Below are 26,304 nucleotides of genomic sequence, written 5' to 3'. Positions count from 1 at the left end.
TACAAACAGAGGAGCAGAGGAAATGCCACCCTGGGACAACAGAGCAATTCTGCATCATTTATTTTAATTTTACCTTCCTGTTTTCTCTCTGTCCCCCTCAATCACCCCCTTCCTTCAGAAAGGAAAGGTCGGGGTACCTCGTGTTCATTTACATTCTGCTTCCCTCTCCTTCAGTAATAGTTCCCATATGCTCCCAACATGTGACTGAAGTCCTTTTGTCTGCATCTCTGATTGTCTCCCTCTTTCTGGGTTTTTAGATTATGTCCCCCAGATTTTAACCCTTTGGGAGCGAGAAACGAACCCCACCAGCAGTGACACCTCCTTTGGGTACTGTGGGTAACTACTGTCATCACAGCTTTTCAGGGCTTACGGTTTTCTTCAGGGGAGAATACCTCCATGGTTTCCATGGAAATTTACCATGGAAATTGTGGCTTTGACATTCTTTTCTATGTCTGCCCCTGAATGTCCCATGAAATACAGATGTTGGCCCCCAGTCACCACTGTGTAGCAAACAGGGTCTTCCAGTGTAAAGACAAGCACACTCCCCAGAGCACTGCTCTGAGGGTGAAGAGTCTCCTTTACCACTTTTTCCTTACTAAAATGACATTTTTCCACACAAAACTCAGTGACCAACAGAGTCGCATGGAGCAGGGATGTGTCGGAGCAGCTCACACTGGGATGGTTCAACAAGAGTGTTGAAAGATGCTGTCAGTGAACAGCTACAAGGGGACCAGCATAGGGCATCCTGTGGGAAACGCTTTCAGGCTTCAGAGAAGCACAACTGGGACATCTGAGAGTGGCATCAGAGATGGCCAGAACAGCCATTTACCAAGAGATGGCAAACCCTCTGCTAACACACTGAGAGAACCAGAAAAGAACCACCTCCACCAGCTGGGGAGCAGCACTCACAGCTGGCACTCCGGGAACTTTTCCTCATGGAAAAGCATTGCAGGGAGAAAAGAAAACTGCTGGGGAGGGTCCCGGGTTTGGTGTGTGACTTCGGGGCCCCACAGAGGTGCCATCCTGCCTTTTGGCAGCGAGGTGAGACCCCCCACGAGTGCTGTGCTTACCGTCCTGGCAGAGCTCCCCGGCCACGCCGGGCGGGCAGCGGCAGGCGCCGGTGGTGGGGTCGCAGGAGCCGCCGTTCTGGCAGCGGCAGCTCTGGCTGCAGTTGCTGCCGAAGGTGCCGGCCGGGCAAGCTGGGAAGGGAGAGGCACACGGGGCTCAGCCGGCGGCCGCAGCCCCCCAGGGCTGCCCCAGCCCCCCAGGGCTGCCCCCACAGCACACCCGGGGCAGGGGGAATGCAGTTCCCTCGCTGCTCCAACACCACTCACTCTGGTTGCAGAGGGTGCCCGTCCAGCCCGCCGGGCAGTCACAGCCGGTGCCCTCGGCGTTGCAGGTGGCTCCGTTGGCGCAGTCCTCGCAGGTCAGGCTGCAGTCGGGGCCGAACGTGCGCTCCAGGCAAACTGCAACGAGAGGCACCGTGGGTGAGAACCTCCCCGAGGCGGCCGCAGCATCCCTGGGAGTCCGGGCAGGGAAACCCCCGTGTTCCGGCTGCGGCAAAGCCAAACACAGGAAAGGCACTCGACAGGTCTGGGGGTGTGTTCACCCAACACAAACAAACTCTGAAGAGTTCCAAGCATGGCATTGGTCCCTGCTGCCCAAAAATGCCCACCGAATTTCTCTGAAAGCGTGTGCTCCCCTCTTGCTTCCATCTCTTCCTCCTCCTCCTCCTCGTAGTCGTCGTTGAAGAGCTGGGTGAATTCATCTCGCAGGATGGCGACGTGAGGGATCGGGCGGATAACGGGGCGCCGACCATCCAGAGCTTCCACAGTGTCCTCCAGGGCTGGAAAAGGGGAGGTGCAGAGCTAAGGAGTTCCAGGCCATGTGGCCCTGGCTCGGCCGGGTGGCAGAGGGGAGGTGCCCGTGGCCCCACGGACAAGGCACTTACAGATGCAGCTCCTTCGGTCTTCGTCCAGCCTGTGTCCAATCTCACAGCCACACTGGAAGGACCCTGGCTGGTTCTGGCATGTGTGTTCACACCCACCGTTGTTTGAAGAGCACTCATCCACATCTACAAAACATGGGAGACTCCGGCGTAACGGGAGCAGTCCCCCTGTGCAGGACAGGGGCCCGGACATGCATCTGGCCATGCAGCAGTGAGCAGGCTGATGGCATCCTCTCTGCTAAGTATGTGAAGCCATTGACTCTAAAAATGGAGTGAAACCACTTCAGGGATTAGGGATACCTAGGTTTCAACATAAAATGTGCTCCATTTCAGTTGCCATCTACACTAATTGTGTAGAAACAGGGGGGTGAGTTTGGCTCTTCCCCTGTGAAATGTCCTTGAGAGCTCTGGTAGTGAGAACAACTTATTAGGGGGATTTTTCCCTACATTCTCCCTCCTAAGAAAGTGACTCATCAGAGAGCTGGCAGGGAAACTGGTATGGGTTGGGAGAAGCTGGAAGAAATGCCTGGCTGCTTGCAACCAGGTAGGACAATTTCTTGTTCTTTTAATTAAAAGCTTCATTAGTCAGTGTCTCAGCAGAGAGGGTTTGCTTGGAGCCCAGTGAGAGGCTGGTACTCACCATCACACCCACAGCCATCCGTGCTCAGCCTGTACCCAGCATGGCAGGAGCACTCGTAGCCCCCAGGGTAGTTGTAACAGTCTTGGTGACAACAGTGAGAACCAGTGTCACACTCATTGATATCTAAATAAAACACAAAGGGTGTTAATACACTGTACAGTGGTGACAGGAACTGTTAAATTACTCCCTGACCAGTTCTGGTGAGCTTTTACTGAGCCAAATGCCAAGCCAGTATTCCTGAGTTCCTCTTGAATCATGAATCCTCAAGGCCTGTGGGAAGTTCACTGTGGTTCCCAGTTTGAGACTGTTTTTACAGGCTTTTTGTGCTTACACACAAGGTGATCCCAGCTGTAACACTGACTCTTGCTTAGAGCAGTTTCATCAGGGAAAATCTAATTAGTTTGGAAATCATAATTGCTGTCCAAGTATATCTTGAGTGGAGGTTTGAGGATGTCTCCCTTCACATCTGTTTCTATCCTAGCTAGTGTGCTAGTGCAGCCAAGAGAGACCCTCAGAGTTACCTGAGATGTGCCTGTAACTCAAGGTCTGGACCTTTCCCTGCCTTACCAGTGCACGACTTCTGGTCCTCCTCCAGCCGAAAGCCGAAGTTACAGGTGCACACTGGGCCAGAGCTGGTGTGGTGGCACACGTGGGAACAGCCCCCGTTGTTGGCTTCGCAGCTGTTCACAATCTCCATCTCTATCCCTGGAAAAGGCAGACTGGTTAGGGCGCCGTGTGACACATCTGGCCTGTGCCTGCCCTCGGTGCCGCGCCCCAGCCAGCTCCTGGCACCGCATCGCTGCTGAGGAGGGGGATCTGCAGTGGGAAAGGATGGAAATAGCTCTGCACAGAGGCCACTGCTGGGCTGGGAAACGGGGTATAAAAAGAAACCGAGGGATCTCACGCAGCCTCTTAGGGACGGAGCTGTGGAGCAGGCTCTGGACAATCTCTGGGATGAACAGGCTGCGGATGAAACTGCTCCCGCTCCTGCCAAGCTGCAGCGTGTGCTGCCAACCAAAAGTTGGCTCAGCCTCAGAGCAGAGCTGTTCTGGTGCCAGGGAGAAATGGGAGCAGCAGAACACAGCTAACTGGGGAAACATCCAGATGCCTACAGCGAGAATCGTTAGTTCCTGACATGTCAGAAATGGTCGGCACGAACATCAATCGCAGCCATAGATCATCCCAGCTTGGCAAGGGTTCCGTAAACTTGTCTAGTTAATTAAGCTTTCTTAAACTAAAAGGAACTTGTTTCACGGAGTTTGACTCAGTCCTGAACCTCAGGAAAACAATTTCTGCCTTCAAGAACATTGAGTTTTTCATGTGTTCAGGCCCAAGGAGGATAAAGAAAGGCAGCTTGATGCTTCCCAATGGATCTGTGCTTGTCAGAAACAAAAGATGTGCCACAGTGGACTATATTCCAGAGTTCACAACATGATTATCATCCCTTTCTTTCCCTTTCTTATTAATGCAGCACAAGCAAGGTTTTGCACAAAAGAAACATGCAGAAAGGGCAGGGAGAAACACTTCTCATGTGGGAAGGCTGCTTTGTTCTGTAGTTGGCCCCAGAGCAGTGTCAATGATCATGGTGTGAGGCCAGCCATGTTCCTAGGAAGGGAGTTGTGTACATCTTTAGGCTCTTAAATACCATCTCATCAGCCTGGTTCCTCACAGTGCTCTGTGTGATGCCTTTCAAGACTCATTTATGGCCTGCAAAGCCTTAGCCTTGTACCCTTGGCAAGGTCCAGCTGCACAGGTGGAGCATCAGAGCTCCCAGTAACACCAGCTGCCAGCACTGGGACTGCCCCTGTGGTGTACATCTATAAGGGGCTGCTGGTGCTGATAGCTCTGGTTCAGCCTGTCCTGAACGTGCACCAGCTGAACAAAGCTGCACAGACAGCCTGGCTCACTCTTGCATCACAGTGTTTATTTCTTTCCTTGATGGGAACAGATGTGATCCCTTCACTGGCCCAATTCCTCCTCCAGTGACACATCTGCAGCTGACTGAACTTGTCCAACGAAGTCCCCAAGAGCAGAACTTGGCCTGTTTGGAGCCAAATGGCCCCAAATCAATTGCCTAAACCAGCTAAAGTAGCTTCATGACGACTTTTAAGCTCAGACCAAGTTTTTTATCTTGGTGGGGGAGTAAACAGCCCCAAAGCTGCCTGTGAAACTCTTCAGCAAAGACTGCTCTGACTTGGCCCTGACAGTTCAGGGAGGACAGTGACAAACACGTGCAGAGGCCGCCCCGTGTCCCGCAGTACTCACGGTAGCACTGCTTGCCATCCGCCCCCAGCTCGTAGCCCGGGTTACAGGTGCACTTGAAGGAGCCCCGTGTGTTCAGGCACTGGTGTGAACACATGGCCAGTCCAGTCAGGCACTCGTTCACATCTGTGAGAGGTGAGCAAACAGTGAGCAAGGCAGGCTGAGCCATAAACATTCTTCCAAAGGGACTGCTGTTACTAACTTTTGAGGGTTTTTAACTGGTTTTTCGCACCCTGAATTCTTCACTGGGGTCCAGACCAACAAAGACACAGTTAAGAATTCAGAATTGCTGTAGAGCTCCCCAGGAAATTGGATCACATGAAACTGGGGGCTGCTGCAGAGAGCTCGAGCCGGGCTCCTGGATGGACCCCAACTGAGCGATCCCTGCCGTGTGCATCCCTCTGCCATGTTCACACAGAACACCCCCCCAGCCCCTGCGACACAGGAGTGTCCCTCCCGGGCAGGAGGGCAGGAGGGCAGGAGGGCAGGAGGGCAGGAGGGCAGGAGGGCAGGAAGGCAGGAAGGCAGGAGGGCAGGAGGGCAGGGCACTCACCCTCGCAGGCCTTGCCGTCGGGCCCCAGGCGGTAGCCGGGGTGGCACTCGCAGCGGGCGCGGCCGCGGTGGCCGTGGCAGCGGTGCTGGCAGCCCCCGTTCCCGTCGGCACAGGGGTTCCTCACTGCAGGGCAGAGCAGAGCAGACAGGCAGCATCAGTCCACACACACCCCCTGGCTCTCATGGCTCTGTGGGAGAACGGAGCCCCAAGCAGCTGTGCCCGGCAGAGGAGCTGCTGTCTGTGAGAGCCTGTTCTGCACCGGGCAGAGAATCCCTGCTCCTGCCCCTTAACTGCTCCATGGGGCAGGAGGATTTACACGGTGAGAGATCCTGTAAAACCCTCCCAGCAGAAGCTTGGCACGGGCACATCCCTCTGCAGACATTACGCAGCAAGTGCTGGCAATTTGCTCCGAGTGCTCCTACCCAGAGCTTTGCCAACCTCTGACCTGCTCCAGGACCGGGACAGATGCTCCAAACCCCTCCAACTTCTGCGTTTGTAATATCCCAGTCGTTCCTTTTCCCTTAGCAACTTCACAGCTAAAGACTTCCCCCCTCCTGCCTCTTGAATGACAGCTGCTATGAATGACGAGATCAACCTTGTGCTCTGTCCCCTTTGGCTTCTCTCCCTCCTGAGCCAGGAGCAGGTCAGCCAGAGAGCTGTCTCCAGGCTGAGGGAGAGGATCCCATCCTGCTGCCACACGCTGCTGATCCTCCACTCTCACAGCAGCCTGTGCCTTCAGACAATTTCATTTTTGTTGGCCGCGCTCCTCCAGCTCTTCCTATCCCTTGGAATAAGCTGCAGGATATGTCCATGACAACAAAACACACAGAGTTTTTACTGGAAACCCCCCCAGTCTGATCTGCTGGACATCTGAGCGTGCCGGTGTGTGCTCCCTGTCCCTCAGCTCCCAGATGGCAGCTCTGCCCCCCCTGCCCCCCCGTGCCCCCGGCACTCACGGACACAGCGCTTCCCGTCCTCCTGCAGCTGGAAGTTGTGGCGGCACTGGCAGCGGTGCTGTGCCAGCGTCACCTGCACACAGTCGTGCTCACAGCCACCGTTGTTCAGGGCACAGGAGTTCACAGCTGTGGGGCAGAGGGACACGTTTGTCACAAAGAGAGTGGCACCCAGATGAGCCTCCTGAGCAGGACCAGGGCAAACTGCACACTGTTAAGACGTAGAGAATTTAAAACTGGGGCACATTCAGCCTGTGCTCAAGTAACAAGTTCATGGCCAGCCTCACAAACAAGAAGTGGGAGGTGTTGCTGCAAAAACCTGTGGGCAGTGCAGGAGAGGCCACTCAGCCCCGTGCCAGAGAGACCCTGAGGATGGGGACTCTGTTCTCTCAAGGCAAGATCAGCTCAACAGTGTTGGGCAGGAACTTCAAATAATTCTTTTTCACCATAAGAGATCCCATTGCTCCCCTGGAAGGTGAGACCAGGACACAGGGGTCTGGTCTAGGTCCTGTGCAGCATTACCTGGCAGGGAAGCCAGGACTCAGCACGTTTCCTGCCAGGCACCCACCCTCTCCAAAGGGCCCCGTGTCAGCGAGCAGGTTTCTCATGTCAGCACATTACTGCTGGAATTCCCATCACTCTGTTCCAAGGCAGTCACTGCAGGTGCAGTGCCACAGCCAGTTCAAGTCATTACTGCCCAGGGAGCTGTGTTCAGGCATATTTAGGTTTTCCTGTGATAAAATGATATGGAAAATTGAGTTTCTGGCTCTGTGATGAGCAGAAGTCCCATAACAACCCTCAGCTCAGGGCTCTGACTCGGATGTTCTGTGTGAAATCTGGGACATGTGGGCTTGACCAGCAATGTCACCCAGCCAGAGCACCCAGACATACACCAGCCAGAGCTCTGATTTCATCCCAAGTGCAGGCAGGGAATTGAGCTTCCCAAGTGGTGTTCCTGGCCGTGCCACGGTGTTTCTGTGTGGCCTTGCGCAAGGAGCCCAGAGGATTTCAAGCAGTCAGAAAACAGAAGGTTTTGCCTGAGCTACAGCACAAAACAGACCTCATGACCCAACACGTGGACTCCTTACAAGCCTGCTATCATTAATCAGGCCTGGAAACAGCCTTCTCCTCCCCCTCCCTGTTCCTGTAGTCTGGGATGTCTCTGCAGGATAAGCAGAGGAGCGGGATGTTTAACTGGGATGGGTGCACCTTTCAGTGAGCCAGTGGGCTGAGCCTGCCTGCTTGTTTTACTGCAGCAGGATCCATGGACTGCCAGATAAGTCATCGTGGGGTAATTACACACCTCCACAGTGATGAAAATCTCCTCTTGGACCACTGACTGTCTCCTGAGTCAATCCAGCTATTCCTTATCCACTGAGCATCTCAGTGACAGCCCCAAAGAGAAGTGCCCCTTGTGGGAATTGGGAAATTGGCCTTTAAAGTCTGTTCTGTCTCTTAGGAGCCACCAATCTGTCACAACATGCTGCCCACCACAGCTGGGTGAGTGGGACAGGGCTAAACCCGGCCCTGGTCTGGGATGGAAGTCCAGCCCCAGTTTCCATCGGCAGAAGAGTACAATGAGTTGTGGGCTCACACATTTCTAACCTATTTTTTAAGCTCCAGTATAAACTAATGTGCTGGCTCTGAGGAATCTTATGAGAAAGCTAAAAATATCTCTAATGAAAACCATCTTTCCCAGGCTGATCCTTCAGGTGCTCACGGTGCCCTCCGCAACCTCCGCAGCTTTGGAAGCAGGCGAGCCTGGAAAGCAGCTGCCAGAAAAAGTCTCTGCTTGTAAAGCACCTCTGATTCCCAAGGCAAGTTGGGTCTGTGCTCTTGTACATTAGTGAAAACAAATATTTGGCTCAGGAGGAAAATAAAGGGCAAAAACGTCTATTTTCTTTTTTCTGCACACAGTTCCCCTGCAAGAAATTACGCCTTAACTTGGAGCTGCAGAGCGCTCTCATTTCAAACATTATAAAACCCCAACTTCCCATTTTATGCTTCTAATTAACTGAACAACATTTGGGGGAATAAAAGCAACTTCATAAGGTCAAGGTTTTGCCATACACAACCTATGGCTGGAGCAAGAACTCGGGGTTTCTGTCAGTTGTGCTGACATTGTTTCCCTTAATCCATTTGGAAGGAAACAACAGAAACACTGGACGTTCCTGAAAAGTTCTGGGTCAGAGTTACACTACTCAAGCTCTAGCAGAGATGGGTGGTCATTTAAAAATATTCCAATATATTAAAGTGTTTAATAACATATATTCAAAAATAGCCATAAATAATGTGCTTGTTAGAGTGCCTTTTTTAAAAAAAAAAGAAGTAAAACAACGCTGATGCCTGCCAAAACATTCCTTCATCTGGGAAAAGCACTGGGCCAGCATAGAACAAGCCAATGCATCTTACATCTAAAATAACCTCCCAGGATGCAGTTATTCAGATGAATTTGAAGTCTAAATAACACCCTCTAACACACAGCTTTTCAGAGTGGAAAAAACTAAAGTCTGGATTCTTCTTCCACACAAGATTTCAGCAGAGAGAAGCACTGTAAGGCTGGAGAGCTTTGTGCAGATTGCTGAGAGAACACAAAAGGTGAAGGAAGCAGTGAGAGTGCAGGGGTCTCGCAGAGTGTTTTCCTCCCTCCTGTGTTTCTTTCTGTGTCACCTCTTTGCTGACAGACCCACTCCTAAAGAGGAACAAACCCCCCGAGCCTCCCCTGGAGGGCGAAGGGGCCGGTGCTGTCCCAGCCATGGTGGGGCCACTCCAGATCACTGGGAAAATGGGAACCAGAAGTTCTCCTCTGTCAAGAGACAACTGGCACCACTGGCTCTACGTGAGCCATACAGAGCCAGTGGCACGGGCACGATGTGCAGCCAAGCCACGAGTCCTGTGCTGTCACCCTGAGCCATCGCAGTGACACTGATGGGCAGGGGGCTCCTGCACCACCCCAGTTGTGCTGAGATGTGAACTAATTCAATAAGAGGCAGAAATAACAAGACAAAACAACTAAAATTGTTTTGGGTGTCTTTCCATCAAAGCTAGGGCCTTACATTCCGGGTCTCCTTAGCTGGCTCCTCAGAGTCACAGCCAGCAGACCTCGCTGCTGGCCTTGTTTTAATTACTGCTCGGGTTTTTTTCTGTTTACAGAACCACTCTAAAAATATTTCCATTCCCAGATGCTTTGCTGAGCTTAACGTTTCTGTGACTATGCTGCCAAATCCAGTGTCATCTTGTACATCGCACACATTTTTGTAATTACAGCTCAGACAGATTTTCCACAGATGATATTTCAGCGTCTGCGAGAGGGACACTCCTTCCATCTCCTCTGTCTGAGGGGAGTGCAGTGCTGCTGAAAGATGCTGCTCTGGGATTCTGACCCTCTCAGGCCTGGGAAATGGATAAAGAGGGATGAAAAAGACGTTACTACTGACTGCATGTGGGGAAGTGGGTCTGTGCAGAAGCCACCTAACACAGGAGTTGATTTAATACCTGATCTCTGCACCCTCCAGCTGCCCTTCTGACTTCTCCTCTCTCCCATCTGTATCCCCTTTCCTTCAGATTCAAGTGATTTGCCACCAGAAGCAGTGAGTTGATACCCCAAGAATAACTGCAGGCAGCTGTAACTAGAACTGAGCAGGATGTTCCCTTTTGCAGCATCACACAAACCCATCACTTCCAAGAAATGGCTGAAAAATGTGTGACTGGGCAAAGAATAGGTCAAATTCTCTAAAATGTGGAAGTTGTCTGCAAAACGAAAAGCCCCAGCAAGCACACATGGACACTGACCCTCTGCACACACGGTTCAAGCCCACACAAGCCCCCTGGCACAGTCCTTCTGTTCATTGCATCGCTGCCGTATTTGAGATTTCTTCATTTGAAGTTCTAATATAAATAGGGATCCATCATGTAATCCCAAACTGATTTATCCTAACCTCAGACAACTTCCAGAAACATGCTGTGTGTTAATACAGACCATCTCTCCACTCCACAGGCCAACAAAAGCAATTGGCTCCCACTGAATCCCTTGCCTTGGCCTGGCCTGCATCCCTGCGCTGAAACGCTGGAGGAGGACCCGGAGATGTGCTCCCTGCCTCCTGCCCATGTGGTTCTGATAAACACAGAGGTAATTCCAGGACGTGCAAGGCCCCTTTTTGTTCTGTTTCACTTTCAATAGAAGTGGCTGCTCCTCTCCTCCCTCCCTCAGCAGTGACTTGCTGTATCTGAACCACAAAGACGCAACAAAGGAATCCTGCCCAGCGGAGCACCCGGAGCACCAGCAGTGATGGAGAGATGATGTGAGAACTGAGTCACAGGTTTTAAGGTGGTTGTAAGCTCATTTTGTGCTCTCCTGAGTCACAAGCCCAGGTACCAGCTAGCCCTGGAAAGCTGCCTTGTCCACGCCAGCACATTTTGGGGGAATTCTAGAGCATCCCACTCCAGGCAGTGCCGCCGATTCATCATCGGAGCCTGTGTGGGCTTTGTGGGGGTCAGAAAACATTTAAAAAATTAGATCCATGCTTTGATGGACCTTAACTAGAAAAAATCACTGCAAAAGGCTCTTTCTCTCTCTAAAACTTCTTGCTGGGCCTGCCAGCAGCTTCCTACAGCCCAGCTCCATGCTTGTCCCAGCACAGAGCCGGGAGCCTCCTGCAGCCTCTGAGGGCAGGGAGCTCCAGAAAAGAGGGGGATGGATGGATGGATGGATGGATGGATGGATGGATGGATGGATGGATGGATGGATGGATGGATGGAAAAGGCTCGCTGTCTCCAGTTCCCTTCATTCCTGGCCTATTCCTTGTATTTAGTGGCAATATTTTATATTTTAGCAGCATCTCTCCAGAAAATGAGAGAATATCATCCCAAACTGCAGAGAAACACCGCTTGGATCAGTTATCCCTAATCCCTCCCAACAGACCATGTCACAAGGCAACCTGACAACTGTGGGTAGAATAGGGCAACCACAAACACCAACAGAGGAGTCACTTCTGAGCCTCTGCTCTGTTCTGAGCTTTCACCACTCTGCACAACTGGCTTAATGGATCAATACAGAGCTATAGGAAGGTGTGATTTATACACACATGTACAGACACAAATGTGTAAAGAACAAAAGCCACCAGTCCTGAAAGGAGAGAGACAGAGTTTTGGTCCTGCTCTGTTGTTATTTCAGAAACACTACTGGACAACCATGCAGTGAGAGGCTTTTACTTGCCCTGTCTGGTCTGCATCTACTTTCCCACATTTTCTTGATCACAGGGGCACCACCAAACTCGACACAGATCCTGCCAGCTCTGCTCCTCAGAGCTTCAGGAACTGCCCCACGTCCTCCCATGGATCAGGTTTCATGAACAGAGACCCCCACTTTTGGCAGATGAATTCCAACACTGCACATTATGGCAAACAGTTGCTCATGAGTGTAATGCAAAGCAGGTTTGCAGTGCTGGGTGCAGGCAGCAGGAGCAGGGCAGCCCTGCCTGCCTGGATCCCACGGGAACACTCTGCCTGGTACAGCCACCCCAGCAGGTAAAACCTGGAAAAGGTTGGAAATTCCTTTTAAAGAAGAGATTCCTCCCTATGGTGATCCATCTTATCCTTTCCTCGAAAACTGCTGCACCTTCTGGGGCTGGCGCTGCCAAGAACTCCCCATTTCAGTTTGTCCCATGTTTTATTCCACGGGGCGGAGGCGGCAGAATCTCTGCACACCACAAGAAAGGGAGCTGCATATTCCAGAGACAATTAGGAGATGACAGACCACAGCACACTTACATGTGAGCGGCAGCAGCCCGTCACCACCGACACGAGTGCTCGAGTTCAGGGCTGGAGCAGAGGGCTGGGATGGTTGGCACTGTCCTTTACTTGTGATCCTTCTGCTTCTGGATTTTTCCAGCAAAACATGGGGCACTTGGGGAACCAGCACCTTCAGTCTCACTGCGCTTGTTTGGGTATCATCATGTACTGGAGGCAGCTGTGGCCAGATGTGCAGCTGTGCAGCGCTGGGCACGGTGGGTTCAGCTTCCCTGGATGGCTTTTTCCTGCTCACATCACCCTTCCCAACTGGAACACTCAGGCTTGCACAGAAAACTCTGGAGCGTGACCATGCTCTGAGAAAACCCAGCAAACGGCCCCTGCAATGCCACTGCCTGGGAATTCTTTCCACTTGTATGAAAATATCCCTCAAATCACGGAAAAATGTGTCAAATAAAGCTGTGAGGGAGAAGTGGTTTAATTAAAGCAGCAGCAGATGCTGGAGGCAGGCTCTGAGTTCCAGTCAGTTCCATTCTGAGCCTCCAGTTTGGGGCAGGCAAACAAAAATATTTCAAGAAATTGGCCCAAACTTGGTGCCTGGATGGGAATGTTTGGACATGCACTATCCAGGCAGATGCATGACCAGCATCCCAGGGAAGAGGTTTTGGGATTATTATGGCCACAGTTCCACACACAGCCACACTTACTGTCACTTGTCTGTCACACCCGGTGCCCACAGCGTGGGCTGGGGAAATAGCTGAGGTCAAAATGAAGCCTGACTTGAACCTCCTCATAATCTAGTTTATGTATCTGCTCTGAAAATGCCATATCTGACAAATCCAGAACCAAAAGCAGAAGCACCAAAGCACTGGAAGTCACTTCTCCTGAACCAGAACAAACTGGGGAACTGCAGAGCAGCCACAGCTGTACGTGACCACCCAGAAGAACAGCAAATGCTCTGAACCCAGCAACAGAAACATGTTGGGGAGGACAACCAGGACACAAAGGAACATCCACCAGCATCATGCCATGGTCCCTGCACAGAGGGCAGGGAGGAGTGAGGAAGCCAAGGCAGGTGTTTTCTGTACACTGCCATGGATTCACCAGCAGAAAAAGGCTACAAGGGTTAGAGGTGCCCAGGCAGGGCCTTACCGATGCAGGTCCTGCCGTCCGTGTGCAGGCGGGAGCCCGGCCGGCACTCGCAGTAGTAGGAGCCCAGGGTGTTCACACACCTCTGCTGGCAGCCCCCGTTGTGGACCTGGCACTCGTCCACATCTGCAAAAAAGAGAGGGAGAAACTCAGAGGGGTGGGCATGGGGGGGTCTGGGGTCAGCATTATTGGTCCTCTGCTGCCTGACTCCAGACCTGGGGAACAAATGCAGAGATTGGTCATTTCCTTATGTTCCATCAGCCAAGCTGTTCACGGAATTTCAGGGACAAGCCCCCAACTGGTGAACAGCAACCAAAAAAAAAGCATCTTATTTGTCAGTCAGCATAAACCTTCCCTGTCTGGTCACCTCGCAATGGTCACCTTTCCCATTCGCTCCAAGAGGATGGATTAACTCATATTTTACACTTTTTTGCTTTGGGTCTATTCGTGTTTCTCTGCACTTTCTGCACCTTCAGCCCCCCCAGCCAGCGAGGGGGCCACACCAGCAGCAGGACGATCCAGAGCCGAGTTGAGCGATCCTGCCATCCCAGCCACTGTTACTGATGAGATAAAGAAACATTTCCTGAGTGAATCACGGCAGGGCGTGGACCCGGCCCTGTCCTTGCATGCCAGAGGTGCAGGAACCTGCCCAGCACCGCAGCCCCCAGCAGCCCCCAGAGCCCAGACTGCTCCAGGAGCGAGCTCTGGCTCACCTACAGCTCCCCCCAGGGAGCCAAAGGGCACCAAAAACCACGGGGAAAGGAGAAACTCAGCCTCGACTGAGCCCAGGGCTGTAATTTTACATAAATCAGATTAATTGCCACAAAAATCAGCGAGCAGCAAGGAAAGGTCTGGTCAGGGCCAGGACGGGAAGCGAAGTGCGAGAGGTGACGCGGGTGTGACTCGGTGCTCCTGAGCTGCACAGTAACAACACAAAATTACTGTTTTCTCAGAACACTTCTCATTGCAAGGCTTCTCACTGCTTAAAACTTTAAAACCTAAGGCTCAGAGCTCGTGCAAAGCCTCTGCCCTTCCTGTCCCAGTGACTCCCAGCGAAGTCACAATGCCCTCTGCCCCGGCCATGCCAGGCTCCTCCTGGGAGCTCCCACTGCAGCTGTGGTCTCCATTAACCCAGAAAAAAAGGCTGATTTCTGTAATGCCAGCCCTTTGCTCAATTCAGTGGACTGAGCCTTTTAGAAGGTTTTGGTATTTTCTTCCTGTTTTTTCCAAGGCACTTGACTTTGAAAGAAAGGAAAATGAATAGATTTTTGAGGTGAAACATAAGCATTGAGTGATGCTCTCTGAAGAGTGAGCCAAAGCCAGAGTGGCTTTTTAGGGGGAAAAATGCTGTGGTGTGAGGCTCAGATGCCGGGCAAAGCAACCTAATCCTGATTAAACAATTTTCCTCTGCGAAGGCTTTAAACACTTGGGATGCTGCAGAGCCCTAGAGCCCCTGAGGCACTCGCTGCTCATCTCTATGGGCAGGATTAGCTATTAATACACAGAACTGGCTCTGTTTGGCTCAAGAACAGGAAAACTGGGGTTTGGGAAGATTTTATATAGTGTAGTAAAGTTTTCTGTCTGAATTTAAATGACTATTCCACTGCTTCCCTTCAACTCTAATCTGAAACCGTAGAGAATTTACCGTCCAAGAAAGTTAGTGATGTGTTGAATAAACTTCTTACTTTCACCCCATTACTCACACTCAGTAATTTTACATCTCCTCTCTCAATGTCTCCTCTTCCCCCTTTGTACTTTTCACCCTCTAAATCTCAGTGATTCCAAAGGCTGTCCCCACCCCAATCCCCTCTGCCTCATCCCCTCTTGGCCTGGGAGAGTGGCCAGTCCTTCCTCACACTGTGGCTGTAGAACCACCCATCACCTTCACTGCCACGTGCTCCCACATAACCCACCACATCCTATTGGCCCTCCTGGAGCCTCACTTATCTCCTCTGCAATGCCAGAGACATTTTGAGACATACCCTGCATGATGGTGTGACCAAAATAACACTGTCCCCGGGGACAGGGAGGGGGCAGACCCACCAGCCACCCCCAGCAGTGGCAGCTCCTCCAGCCTGTCCTGGCATGCCCAAGGCTTGCCAGTGAGTGAGTCACCCAGGAACAGGGACGGGAAAGCAGCAGGAGCTGATCCCAGGGCCAGGAGGAGCATGGCTGTGAAGGGTCACGTTGCCCTTGGTGCACATCTTGGCAGCAGCACGACCCGAATCCCTCCGTGACACTCCGTGAGCTGCGGTTTGGGGCACGGCGGGGTTATTTTCCTACTGGAGAGCTGACAAAATCTGGTTGAAATTAATATACCAAAGGAAGCAAACGAGAAGCATACAGGCTTCTCTTCAGCTGACTCTGAGCAAGCCAGAGCCGTGCCAGGACGGAGCGTGCCAAGCCCATGGCCTGCCTGCTCTGCCGTGCCAGCACGGACACGGCCGTGGGGACTGGCCAGAGCCCACGGGGGCAGGAACCCCACGCAGCAAGAGCTGGGGAGTGGGGCTTGGATCACATCCCTGCTGTGTAAGGAAACTGGAGTTCATGTCCTCATCTGCAAGGACACGGGGATCAGCAAAGGACCAGCCAATGCTCTCGTCAGCCTCTTCCCTGAGCAGGAACAATCCATCAGGCCCCAGACACCGGCTACGTGGGCTAACACGGGTATTGCTGCCATCAAACACAGGGGAGAGGGACACAAGAGCAAAAGAAAGGAGACAGTGCAAGGAGATGGCTTTGGCTGAGTGCACTCCCTGACCACACTCAGGTCCCTCCAGCAGGAATACTGATCTGTCTCCAACCAGAGCTCCCTGTCAGGGGAAAGAAAGTGGCAGCAGCAGGTCTGCAAAGTATTAAATATCTGGTATGGAGGCAGTTTATCTCCTCTGCAAGGCTGAGGAGGAGGCGATGGATCCCAGCTGGAAGCACAGGCAGCAGACCCGCTGCCGAGGTTCGCTCTGTCTGGCCGAGCAGCAGTGCCAGGCTCTGATCCCTGCGGCAATTAGCCCGGATTACAGAGCAGGGCTGCGGGGAAAAGGTTAATTAAAATCCATCGAGATGAGCATGTGTGGGATCCGGTGACTTTATCTTTCCCGTACCGGTTTGTTGAAGCTAACTCAGCAATTTTAAGAAGTAGAGACTGGAAGGAGAGGACCCAACAGCAGCACACTGGCTGCCAGCTCCCGGACAGGGGGGCACAGCATCACTGCTGTCATCCTGCAGCATGGACATGATTAGGAACCCAGGGCATTAGAAAGAAAACCCCCTCTGCACTATTTTGGCACTTGCACATATTGCACAGCCCCTACCATGAATAACCTGGAGACTTTGTGTGCCCTCTTATTGCACACTCCCTGTGTGCAGACAGGAATCAGCAATGGCAAACACCAACAATGCAAGGATGCCACAGGAGAGGACGATGCCTCAGGTCCCCTCAGCTACCCTGAAAGCCTTTCCCTCCTCTAGGTTGGGGAAGGAGGGTACCAGCCTCAGGTTGGTCTCAGCTGGGCATGTGAGTGACTCAGGGAGGGCAGAAGGAAGGCCATTTGGGCGGTCAGAACACCTCCACACCCTCAGCTTTCATCTTGTCCTAAACTAGGAATTTGGAAAAGCCTGAAGGCTCTTAAAGAGCTCCACGGAATTACTGGAACTGGCATTCCTCCTGCTGCAGCCTCTCCTAGAGAGGTGGGAGGTGCCCACAGCTTCCCCAGGCTACCTGTGCCATCCACAGGAGCAGATTCCAAAGGCACTTCAGGAACGGAAGCATTGGCTTTGCAATAATCCAGTGAAGCGAAAATGCATCAGGGAGCTGGTTTGCCTCAGTCCTTGGCATTGTCCTCAGCTCACCTTTCCCTGCCCCCGAGCACTGTGGCTGGGAGAGTCGCTCAGCTCCCCCTCGTGCTCCCACCTCTGTCTCTGGGTGGGTTTTAATTAGGGCATTACTCAGCACAGAGCAGAGGTGCACGTAACAACAAGCAGGCAGCCTGCTCTGGACTTGCTGCTGCTCTCACCCACTCCAGCCTTCTCTCAGCACTCTGTTTTACCCTGTTCCCTGTGCAAGCTGCCTCCCTGCCTGGCAGATGCCCCTGTGCAGAGGCACAGTGGTTTGGTCCCTGTGCTGCACTGTGGGAGCCAACGGCACAGAGTGAACACCAACACATGCCTGGGAATGGTACCCACGGGTGGAAATGCAGGTCACTATTGAAGGAGCTAATGGAAACTGTGATCAAACACCAGTCACCAGTTCTGCTGTTTCCTGGCTGGTTTAGAGGCTCAGAGAGGCAATATCACTGCACCAGGTCTACATCACTGGGATGATTGATTGCAAGTCCCATCGGAGCACAAAGCTCCTCCTGTAAGGGCAGCTGTGTAAGGACACAACACCCAGCACTGCCATCAGCCATTGCACCAACACCAGGACCCAACAGAGCCCTGTTTGTACACACAAGGCATGTTAAGGCACTCGAGACCTCAATGAAACCTCCACTGTTACTACACAAACCCCCTCTTCACTCTCCCGTCACACAACAAAGCCGCCGGTGACGCGCACACAGCAGAGCCTTGTGCCCTGGCAGCTGCTTTGTGAGGGGACACGGCTGTGGGGACGTCTGTGCTGTCTGGGTGGGCAGACAGGAACACTCTGCAAGGAGACCAGCACACAGACCCTAAAAATCACACCAAGAAAACATCTGGGACCCTAAAAATCACACCAAGACAATGTCTCCTCCTACCTGTCAAAGAAAAGCTCAAGCAGCAAAGAAAAAATTAACCAAACCCAGTGATACCAGTTTAGGATGAGCCACGAGATGGATGAACACCAGGAAATTCCCTCGGCCATGCAGCCTCAGAGGCACCTCACAACAAGGCAGGATAAAACCACGACCATGCACAGAGACACCTGTCCGCAGAGATAAGCAGAATCAGGATCCGGTGAATTCTGCATTAGAGAAAGGAAGGCTGGAGGTTTATATTCCAGCCACAAAGCTGGATCTCGGGAGCTTATCTTGGAGAATTACAATGAGCCAATACAGTTGGATGGAGACAGCAAACACAATCTGTGTTTGAGACAAACATCTGATCTATAAATAACAAAGCAGCAACTCGCCCTGTTTCCGAAGGTCTGGCACATCTCACATCTATCCTGATATCACTCTACAACCGACCGCTTGGGGCATTTATTTATTAGCATTATCTCACGATGAGATAATGCATTCCTTGATGTCTACATTACGCCCAAGCATCCCAAGTCTTTAGTGACCTCCACAGATCCTCCAGTATTTCCTAAATCTTCACAAACCTTTCCTGCCATGAAAGCAGCCAAGAGCACACAGGGGAGGAAACAGGGTGTGTGCACTCACTGAACTCACCCCGTGCTCCGTGTCCCCATCTACCATCTCATGGAAGCCAGTGCACCCACACGTGCAACAGGAGCACCCAGGGCTCCATCCCCTCCACCTGCTCCATGGGAAGCTCTGCCTGGCCAAGTGCTTCCCACGCTGCAGCAGGCTGGGAATTGCTTCCAACAGACACTGCTGAGTCTGCAGAGAAGCGATCCCTAAGACATGGCTGCATCCCCAGCTGTGCCCAGCTCCTGGTTCTGGTCAGTGCTGCCCAAGGATTCCCCCTGCACAAGGGCCAACAGCGAGGAACAGTGAGTCTGTCCTATGTGAGACTCCGCTGTGCAACACTCACACAGCTCAGACAAACCCACAGCCTCACAGAGAGAGAAAGGCAGATTTTTTTCATGATAAAACAGTATCAAATTTCACTTTTTGCCCCGGACTGGGGTAAGATTTTTTGGAACCGGGGAAAAAGCTATTCTACACACCCTAGCAAAATGCATTCATTTGGTTTTTTTAAGGAATGTGGCACAGGAGCTATCTTTAACCCAGCTGCACAGCAACCGACAGGAAGAAACTCCTGGTTTTCTCCCCCTCTGCCAGAAGCGACTTTTCAGGGTAAGAAATGCCCTGAAGAATAACAATAACAATAATAATAATAACAATAACAATAATAATAATAATAAAATAGCACAAAGAAACAGTACAAGCACAGGCAGATGCACAGCCAGGTCACCAGTCTGTCACCTGGGTGGCCACCAGCCTGGGGCCACTCGACAGTTGGGGGGTGTGGGGACAAACCCCTCGGGGAAGAGCCCTGCCCGGCCACACAGAATCCCAGAAGAGTTCGGGTCTGAAGGGACCTCTCCAGGCCACCTGGTCCCGCACGTACCTGGCCGCAGGTCGGGGTACCCCGCTCGCCCCAGGTAGCAGGGGTAGCAGCTCCTCCACAGGTAGCGGTAGTGCTCGCCGGCAGAGCCCGGGATGCCGCCCAGGCAGCCCAGGCACCAGAGCAGCGCCCAGGGCCGGCCCATGACCGCGGCACGGAGCGGGGATGGAGCGGGGATGGAGCCACAGGGAGAGGGGAAGGAACAGGGATGGAGCGCGGACAGGGAGAGAGGGAGACGGGAAGGAACGGGGATGGAGCAGGGCCAGGGAGAGGGGACAGAGCGAGGACGGAGCGGTTCGAAGAGGGGACGCAGACGGGACGGAGCCGGCCCGCAGCGGGACGATGCGGGCGGGGATGCGCGGGGCGGTGCGGGGCGGCTCAGCCGGGGGAGCTCAGCCGGGGGGGCGGTCCCGCTCCGCCCCCGCAGGTACCGCCGGGCCCGGGAGCGCCCGCGATCCCCCTGCCCGCGGGGGGAGCGCTCGGGACGGGCGGGGGGTTCTCCCCACCCCGCCCTCGGGCGCTGCCGGGCACCGCGGCGCAAAGCCCCGGGATGCCGTCGGGGGGCACGGCGGGACGGACAGACAGACGGACAGACAGACGGCTGCACGGCCTCGGTGCCCACGCGTGGAGCAACGTGACCCGGCCGAGGCGAAGGACCCACCGCGGCACCCCCGGCCCCGGGGCCAGAGCTCGGGCGGATGCTCTGCCGTGAAAGAAACCCGCGGATTGGCCCCAAAACGGGGCTGAGGAGGGATGAAACACGGGCACGGCTGTCCAGGCTCTCCCAAGAGCCCCAGCGAGCCCACTTCCACCCGGGGCAGCGTGGGGGGCTCCAGGGTTACCCCAAACCGGGAGTTTTTCTCTAGGGATGTGCCCCGTTACCATCACACCTCCCTGAAACCCGCAGATAATGAAACAGCCCCAAACAGCAAATCTTCGCTGTGCTGTTCTTAAAATAAACCTTTGTCACCAAATTTAAACTGAAATGAGGAACAGCCACTGTGAGCGCTCCAAAGAAAACCATAATGCTCATAATATTCCTGTTTCCTGCAAGACGGAGCCTAGAATTTTATTTTACCTTTTTCATTAAACAAGAAGTAGGAATAGCTTATTGGATTTTCCAGAGGCAAGCTCAAAAGCCTCATTTAACATTCTGGAATGTTTTGAAACAATGTGCTCGCAGGGCTGAGCTGGGGGGAGCAGGCCCTGCTACTTTGGGACATGTTCACAGTATTACTTGGCCATAGTAAAATTCCAAATTAAAACTTGTGGTTTAGGCTGCAATGAATAGCATTCCACGAAAAATTTTGAAACAAGCTGAATCCAGGAAGAAAATAAGGATTTCATGCTATTGCTGCAGCAGTTTCCAAAGGAAGGTGGACTCCAGTCACGAGTCTCCTTTGCTGATCATTCCAAGCAAGAGCAGCTTCCTAATGTTTCAGGGACCACTGCTGCTCATCTTAATATTCACACAAGGCAACAGCCCACATGCTTCTCATTAATATTTTGACTTTAACAAAAATATCTGACCCAAAAATTTGTCATTTAAACATGACCTCTCTGAAGGAGGCTGCAAACGCATGGAAATGGTCTGGAGGAGTCAAGCCTGATGTGCCCCATCCCACGAGCTGCTCAACACAGGGCTGCACAGTGGGGCTGCCTGGGTGCCCAGGGAGATGCTCAGTGCTGGGGGAGCGAGGACACAGAGCACAGGAGGGGAAATGCCAGAGGGGTATCACTGGGAGGCACCAGAGGTTCTGCCTGTGCTCCCCATGTGCACAGACGTGCTGCTGTCCCGCGAGAGGCCACTGCCAGATCCACCAAACACTTCACCCATTTCAAAATACCCCACGGCCAGACACCATGAATTGTCCCTGCTGGCCCAGAGCAGGTCCTGGGAATGCTGCCCCTGAGCCCTGACACTGCCACCACTGCCACGGCGATGGTGACACGTCTCCTGCGAACGTCTCCCGCGGTGCTGACAGGCAGAAATCAATGTTGCCACAGAGCTACGAAAAACGGGTCAGACCGACTTCATCAGTTCAGAAATGTTATTAAGACATCATCTATATTAAATTAGCCTTGCCTGGAACGCAGATGGATCACAGTGAGCCGCTCTCCAAGTGACTCCCCGACTCCTCAAGCACCCAGCAAAGGGACCTTTCCCCTGGCTCCACAACCTGGGAATTCCTTCTGCCCAGGCACAGCCATTTCCCAAAAAAGGGCACTCCTCCTCACCCTGCACAAATGAATGCAACCTCTGTGACAAACTTGTTTAATGCCCTGCTTTCTTAGACTGCAAAAGAAAGACAACGGTGAGAGGCTCAGACTTTCCCACACAGCTCAGAGGTGCAAACGCATCAAAAGCACATCAGGCTTGAACAGAAACTGAGTCCTGCTTATGTCATAAGTTATGTTTGGCCAGGTCAGAGCCAGCTCGAGCTTCCTTGTCACCTAATTTACTTCAGCTGATTAAGTACTAAGAGTTGGTTTGAGTATGGCAACACATTCCAATCAGCTGCAGGTCCTTCCTTCTTCCTGGGGACTGAGCCAGGACAGCACCAACATGCAGAGGGCTCCTTGAACAGGGACCAAGCTGGGCCACACCTCTGCCTCTCATGGAATTTCATTCAGACTCAGTTTCAGTGTTAATAAATTCTTCTAAGAACCCAAACAAATCAGAGCTGACAATGTGGTCCTTCACACCTGGAGACCGAGTTAAGTCCTGGAGTTAATTCATCCCTGCACAGACACAGGTCAACAGAAGTGCTGGAATCTTCACCCAAAAACAACTCAAACCCTGAACCACATTTCTTCTGACATTTGAAGAAGTCTACAGTTAAAAGGAAATGGCCAAAAGGACACTAGGAAAGCAGTCCAGAAACACACAGGAGGTGGAACATGGAAGGGGAATGGAGAGGAACAGGCTGAGGGACAGGGTTTGTGACTGGGGCAGAGCACACACCATCACCTCATGTGTGTGCACAGAGCACATGGCACCAGGCTGACAGGGGTATGGGCAGCTCAGAGCTTTTAGTCTTTCCAGCTGAAGAGTTTAGACTCCCTCTTCCTCCCAGACAGGAGTTGTCTTGAGCCATCAAGGCCTTCTTGACCCATTTCAAAGAGGATTTAAAGAGGGGAACACTCCCCTAGCAGGGTGTTTTCTATGATGGCCCTGGCAGGGGTATGTACCACTTCCCTGAACTCCTCACCAACTGAAGGAATTAAATGACTGGAGACCCCTACATGTTAAATTGGGTTTATTACGCACAATCCAGCTAAAATGGGAATTTTCATTTACTTTCAGAGCTAATGCCCTTGTCCTACGAAGGCCACAAGAAGCACAAATATGCTTGTCTATGTCAAGTGGTGCTTAGAGGGATAAAACAAACAACAGCTTGTGAGAATTGTGGTTTAGGGGCTGGTTTATGACACTTTCTAAGAGCTCTGTCCACTGCATCGCTCCATCACACCTGTCACTGGAGCAGAGCCCTGGGCACGATGACACCTACAGATCTGAACTCCCCCAGGACCCCTGATGGGCACAGTGCTGACTGGCTCCTGCCCACTTAGCAGGTTCAGGAGTCCTCATGTGGCTGAGATGAAGGCTTTTTTCCTTCAAAAACTCTCCTACCTTAGAAGCAAACTCTGGCTCCTGGTACTTTCCTGCCTCTCCACACAAAGCTGGTGCTACTGCAGTGATTTGTTTAGCAAATACTTCAGAGAGAACTCTGAAAGGCTTAGCTTGGTGTCACTCCAAGGCAGGAATCAAACCTCTGAACCCACAGCTCCTCTTCCCGGGCCACCCTCAGGAGAGGTGCGAGGTCCAAACCCTCCTGGCCAGCTCAGGGCTCCAAATATCTGACCCCATGGTTTGCAGCCCAGCCAGCTTTATTCAGACTCCATCAGGACTCTGACCAAGAAAAGTTGAATATTTTGCAAACTGTAAACATTAGTCAGTGCCTTTTGTCTTCCCAAACTCCACCGTCTGCACAAACACGGATCCGATCCCGTCCCCTCCTGAACACGCGTGTTAGTGTGTGGGGTGTTTGGGAAGAGCTTCTTACCTGATGTTTAAATAAACATTAATGTAAAACTGCTCAGTACAGCAGGGTCCACCCACTGTTTCAGTATTAGGGCTGAGGGAGAGCCATGGGGAGATAAAAACACCCTCTTCCCTGGGGTGGAGAGATTTACACTCAAGCAAAGAGGGGAGCACAGGAGTGAGGCAGCCCAGGGCAAACTCTACCCTCAGTTAATTTAGGATTTAATCTTCCCTATGTTCTTTTTTTGGCATGGTGAAACCTGCAGACAGGATAACTGAGGGGCTCCAGAAGGACAGTGACACTCAGTGTCCCCACAGATCCCCAACACCGAGTCACAGGCGACAAGGGAGAGACAGGGAGCAAACAGCTACAAATAATTCTAAGGATATATGCAAAGGGATTCACACTGTCTTCCCTAAAAATATATATATAAAAAAAAAAGATTGTTTTTTCCACCAAAATCCCGAACCTCTTAATCATCAGAGAAGCTAATCCGCATCAGGGGAATTCTGGGGAAACTGGAAATATTTTCGCTTGGCTAAGATAAGGGCAGAGCTGTTTATTTCGCACATCTCTACAGTGGGACAGAGCCAGGAAATACTTTTCAGTTATTTTCAACAAAACAAGACAAATGTACCAAATTGGCAAGAAAGTGACATTTTTCTGAGGAATTCTTTAATGTCCGAACCGATATCCACAGAAACGACTCTTTCCCCATTCGTCAGCAATCTGTGTTAATTATCTGAATACTTTTGGCCTTCTGCTAAGCAAACCAGGGCTGAAAATATGCAAGAACTCCACCACAAAGCCATGACCATCCAAAGCAACCCCCAGCATGCCCTGAGCTGGCACTTTAATGTCACACCAGAGGATACGTGGCTTTGGGGTTCTGGCCTGCAGGAGCCTGGTCAAGGTGCTTTCTCCAATCTGCCAGTGAATCCTGGAACTCTGATATGCTCAAAAAAAAAAAATATATCTGGTTCTTGGCTCTGACAAGCAAAGAGATTTTTGCATCTTTCTGACTCTGGGCTGCCCCGAACCAGCAGCGCTCCCAGAGATGAAAACACGGAGGGGGGACGGGCTGGGGAACCCCCCGGCACAGGGACCAGCTGTGGGAGCCAAGGAGGCACAGAGGGCAGAGCTGGCACTGGGCACTGCTCACACAGCCCCACCCAGCAGCTCCAGTTACAAACAAACACTGTGGCTCCTCTTCCCCTTGGGTTTGGAAGCAGGAGGTTTAAAGCAGAACAGGGAATGAGGGCGCCACAGACTCCAAGGGGAAATCTCACCTCTTCTGCACCAGCAAAACACACACCATGGCCACGGGCCCTGCCCTGATCCTGCTCTGGTCCCTCACCAGGGCCAACAGCCCTGCCTGTGTCTGAGGTGCTGCACAGGACCAAACCCAGCTGCTTTTGCTGCAGTTTATTTTCCCATTCTAAACTTTCAGTACCAATAAGAAGAAACAACTTTAACAGGTACAAAACGATCCCCCTCCTTCCTTGCCCAAACACTCAAGGTACCACTACCCAAGAGGAGGAACTCACACAGATAAGAACACACCATTATCCCAACTCACTGCCTCACTCTGTAATGACCATCCTGTTCATGGAAATGAGAAGACAAAATGTTTTTAACATAAATCCGTAGGTTTAGAAGTTTTACTTTCTTGTCTCAGAATTATTATCCCTTTCCACTAAATTTACTTTCTTGTCTCAGAATTATTATCCCTTTCCACTAAAATTCCTTCAAATAAACACACACAAGTAACTTGAATAGCATAAATCCAGAGAAAACTAAATTAAAAGGTTGAAAAAATTAAAATAGTCACTTCATACACTTTTTCTACTAATTACCGTAACTCTAATGGAGAATAAAACATGTTCCCCTAAGGAACCCAGAGATCTCCCTTCCCCTCAGCAGGGTGTGGACCAGACCTTGAAGGCACAGGAGCACTTTTCTCAAATTACCTTTTATTAGAGTGAATGACTAATCACTAGGTGAGAAGGGAGGAATCACCACCCTGTTACCAGATCACAGGCTCCCTCCTTCCCCTCCTCAGCAGCTCCCATGGATTTAACAACTCGGGAGCCAAAGGAGCCAAAACCTGTGCTTCTGCCCCACCCCTGAAGCATCCTCCATCCTCCCCAAAATCTCCCTGGGAGCCATTAACCAGCACTGGAGATGCTCCCCACCACCACACCACCACTAGGCCACTCCATTATCTTCAGTTACAGATCAAAAATCACCCCCAGATTAGGAAATGCCAAGTTGCAGTTGGATGTGTGGAATAGATGGGGCGGTTTCAAGAAGATTTATCACTTGTTGGCAAATTTTTGACATTTGGCACCGAGCAAGGCACTCAAAAAATGTATCTACGCTTATGAAGTTACTTTTTTTGCTCTGTAAAGCAGCATTTCCTTCTTAAATGGGAGTAGAAAAATGGAGACAAATAGGGTTTGAAGGCATTTGGGCTGGATGGAAGAAGAATGAGCTGTAGCTGTGCCAGGACCGCGTGTTTCAGCCATACAGTGCTCTGTGTTTCCTTCTGCTACTGCAGATAAATCTTGGGTTTCCCTTGCTCACCCGGAGCTGCTGGGAGCCAATCCCATTCCCATCACTCCCAGGCTCCAGCTCTGCTGCAGACAGAACCCTCTGACAATCCTTTGGGATGGGACCAGTGACAGGGACAGGGATGGTGACAGGGATGGGGACGTGCAGAGTCACTGCCACCCACGGAAAGGCTCTTGCAGAGCAATCCCTCACAGGGATGT

General features: G+C 51.9%; 1 protein-coding gene across 2 annotated transcripts in view; it reads right to left on the bottom strand.

Annotated features, from left to right (window-relative positions):
* Positions 1 to 26,304, bottom strand: part of MEGF6 (multiple EGF like domains 6) — a 68,078-nt gene that overhangs the window by 9,873 nt on the left and 31,901 nt on the right. For both annotated transcript variants that reach the window (XM_039388046.1, XM_039388047.1), the window contains 10 exons: positions 13,257 to 13,379; positions 6,360 to 6,485; positions 5,404 to 5,526; positions 4,854 to 4,976; positions 3,156 to 3,293; positions 2,589 to 2,711; positions 1,952 to 2,074; positions 1,676 to 1,846; positions 1,335 to 1,466; positions 1,071 to 1,199 (listed from right to left, as the gene is read on the bottom strand). In XM_039388046.1, the coding sequence (XP_039243980.1) occupies positions 1,071 to 1,199; positions 1,335 to 1,466; positions 1,676 to 1,846; positions 1,952 to 2,074; positions 2,589 to 2,711; positions 3,156 to 3,293; positions 4,854 to 4,976; positions 5,404 to 5,526; positions 6,360 to 6,485; positions 13,257 to 13,379 (1,311 nt within the window). The remainder of the gene's footprint in view (positions 1 to 1,070; positions 1,200 to 1,334; positions 1,467 to 1,675; positions 1,847 to 1,951; positions 2,075 to 2,588; positions 2,712 to 3,155; positions 3,294 to 4,853; positions 4,977 to 5,403; positions 5,527 to 6,359; positions 6,486 to 13,256; positions 13,380 to 26,304) is intronic.

The sequence above is a fragment of the Pipra filicauda genome, unplaced genomic scaffold (assembly GCF_003945595.2).
Source record: "Pipra filicauda isolate LSUMZ 115617 unplaced genomic scaffold, ASM394559v2 scaffold601_size279085_pilon, whole genome shotgun sequence".
Lineage (NCBI taxonomy): Eukaryota > Metazoa > Chordata > Aves > Passeriformes > Pipridae > Pipra > Pipra filicauda.
The sequence above is the reverse complement of the archived record's forward strand: the minus strand, read 5'-3'. Positions and strand labels throughout refer to the sequence as shown.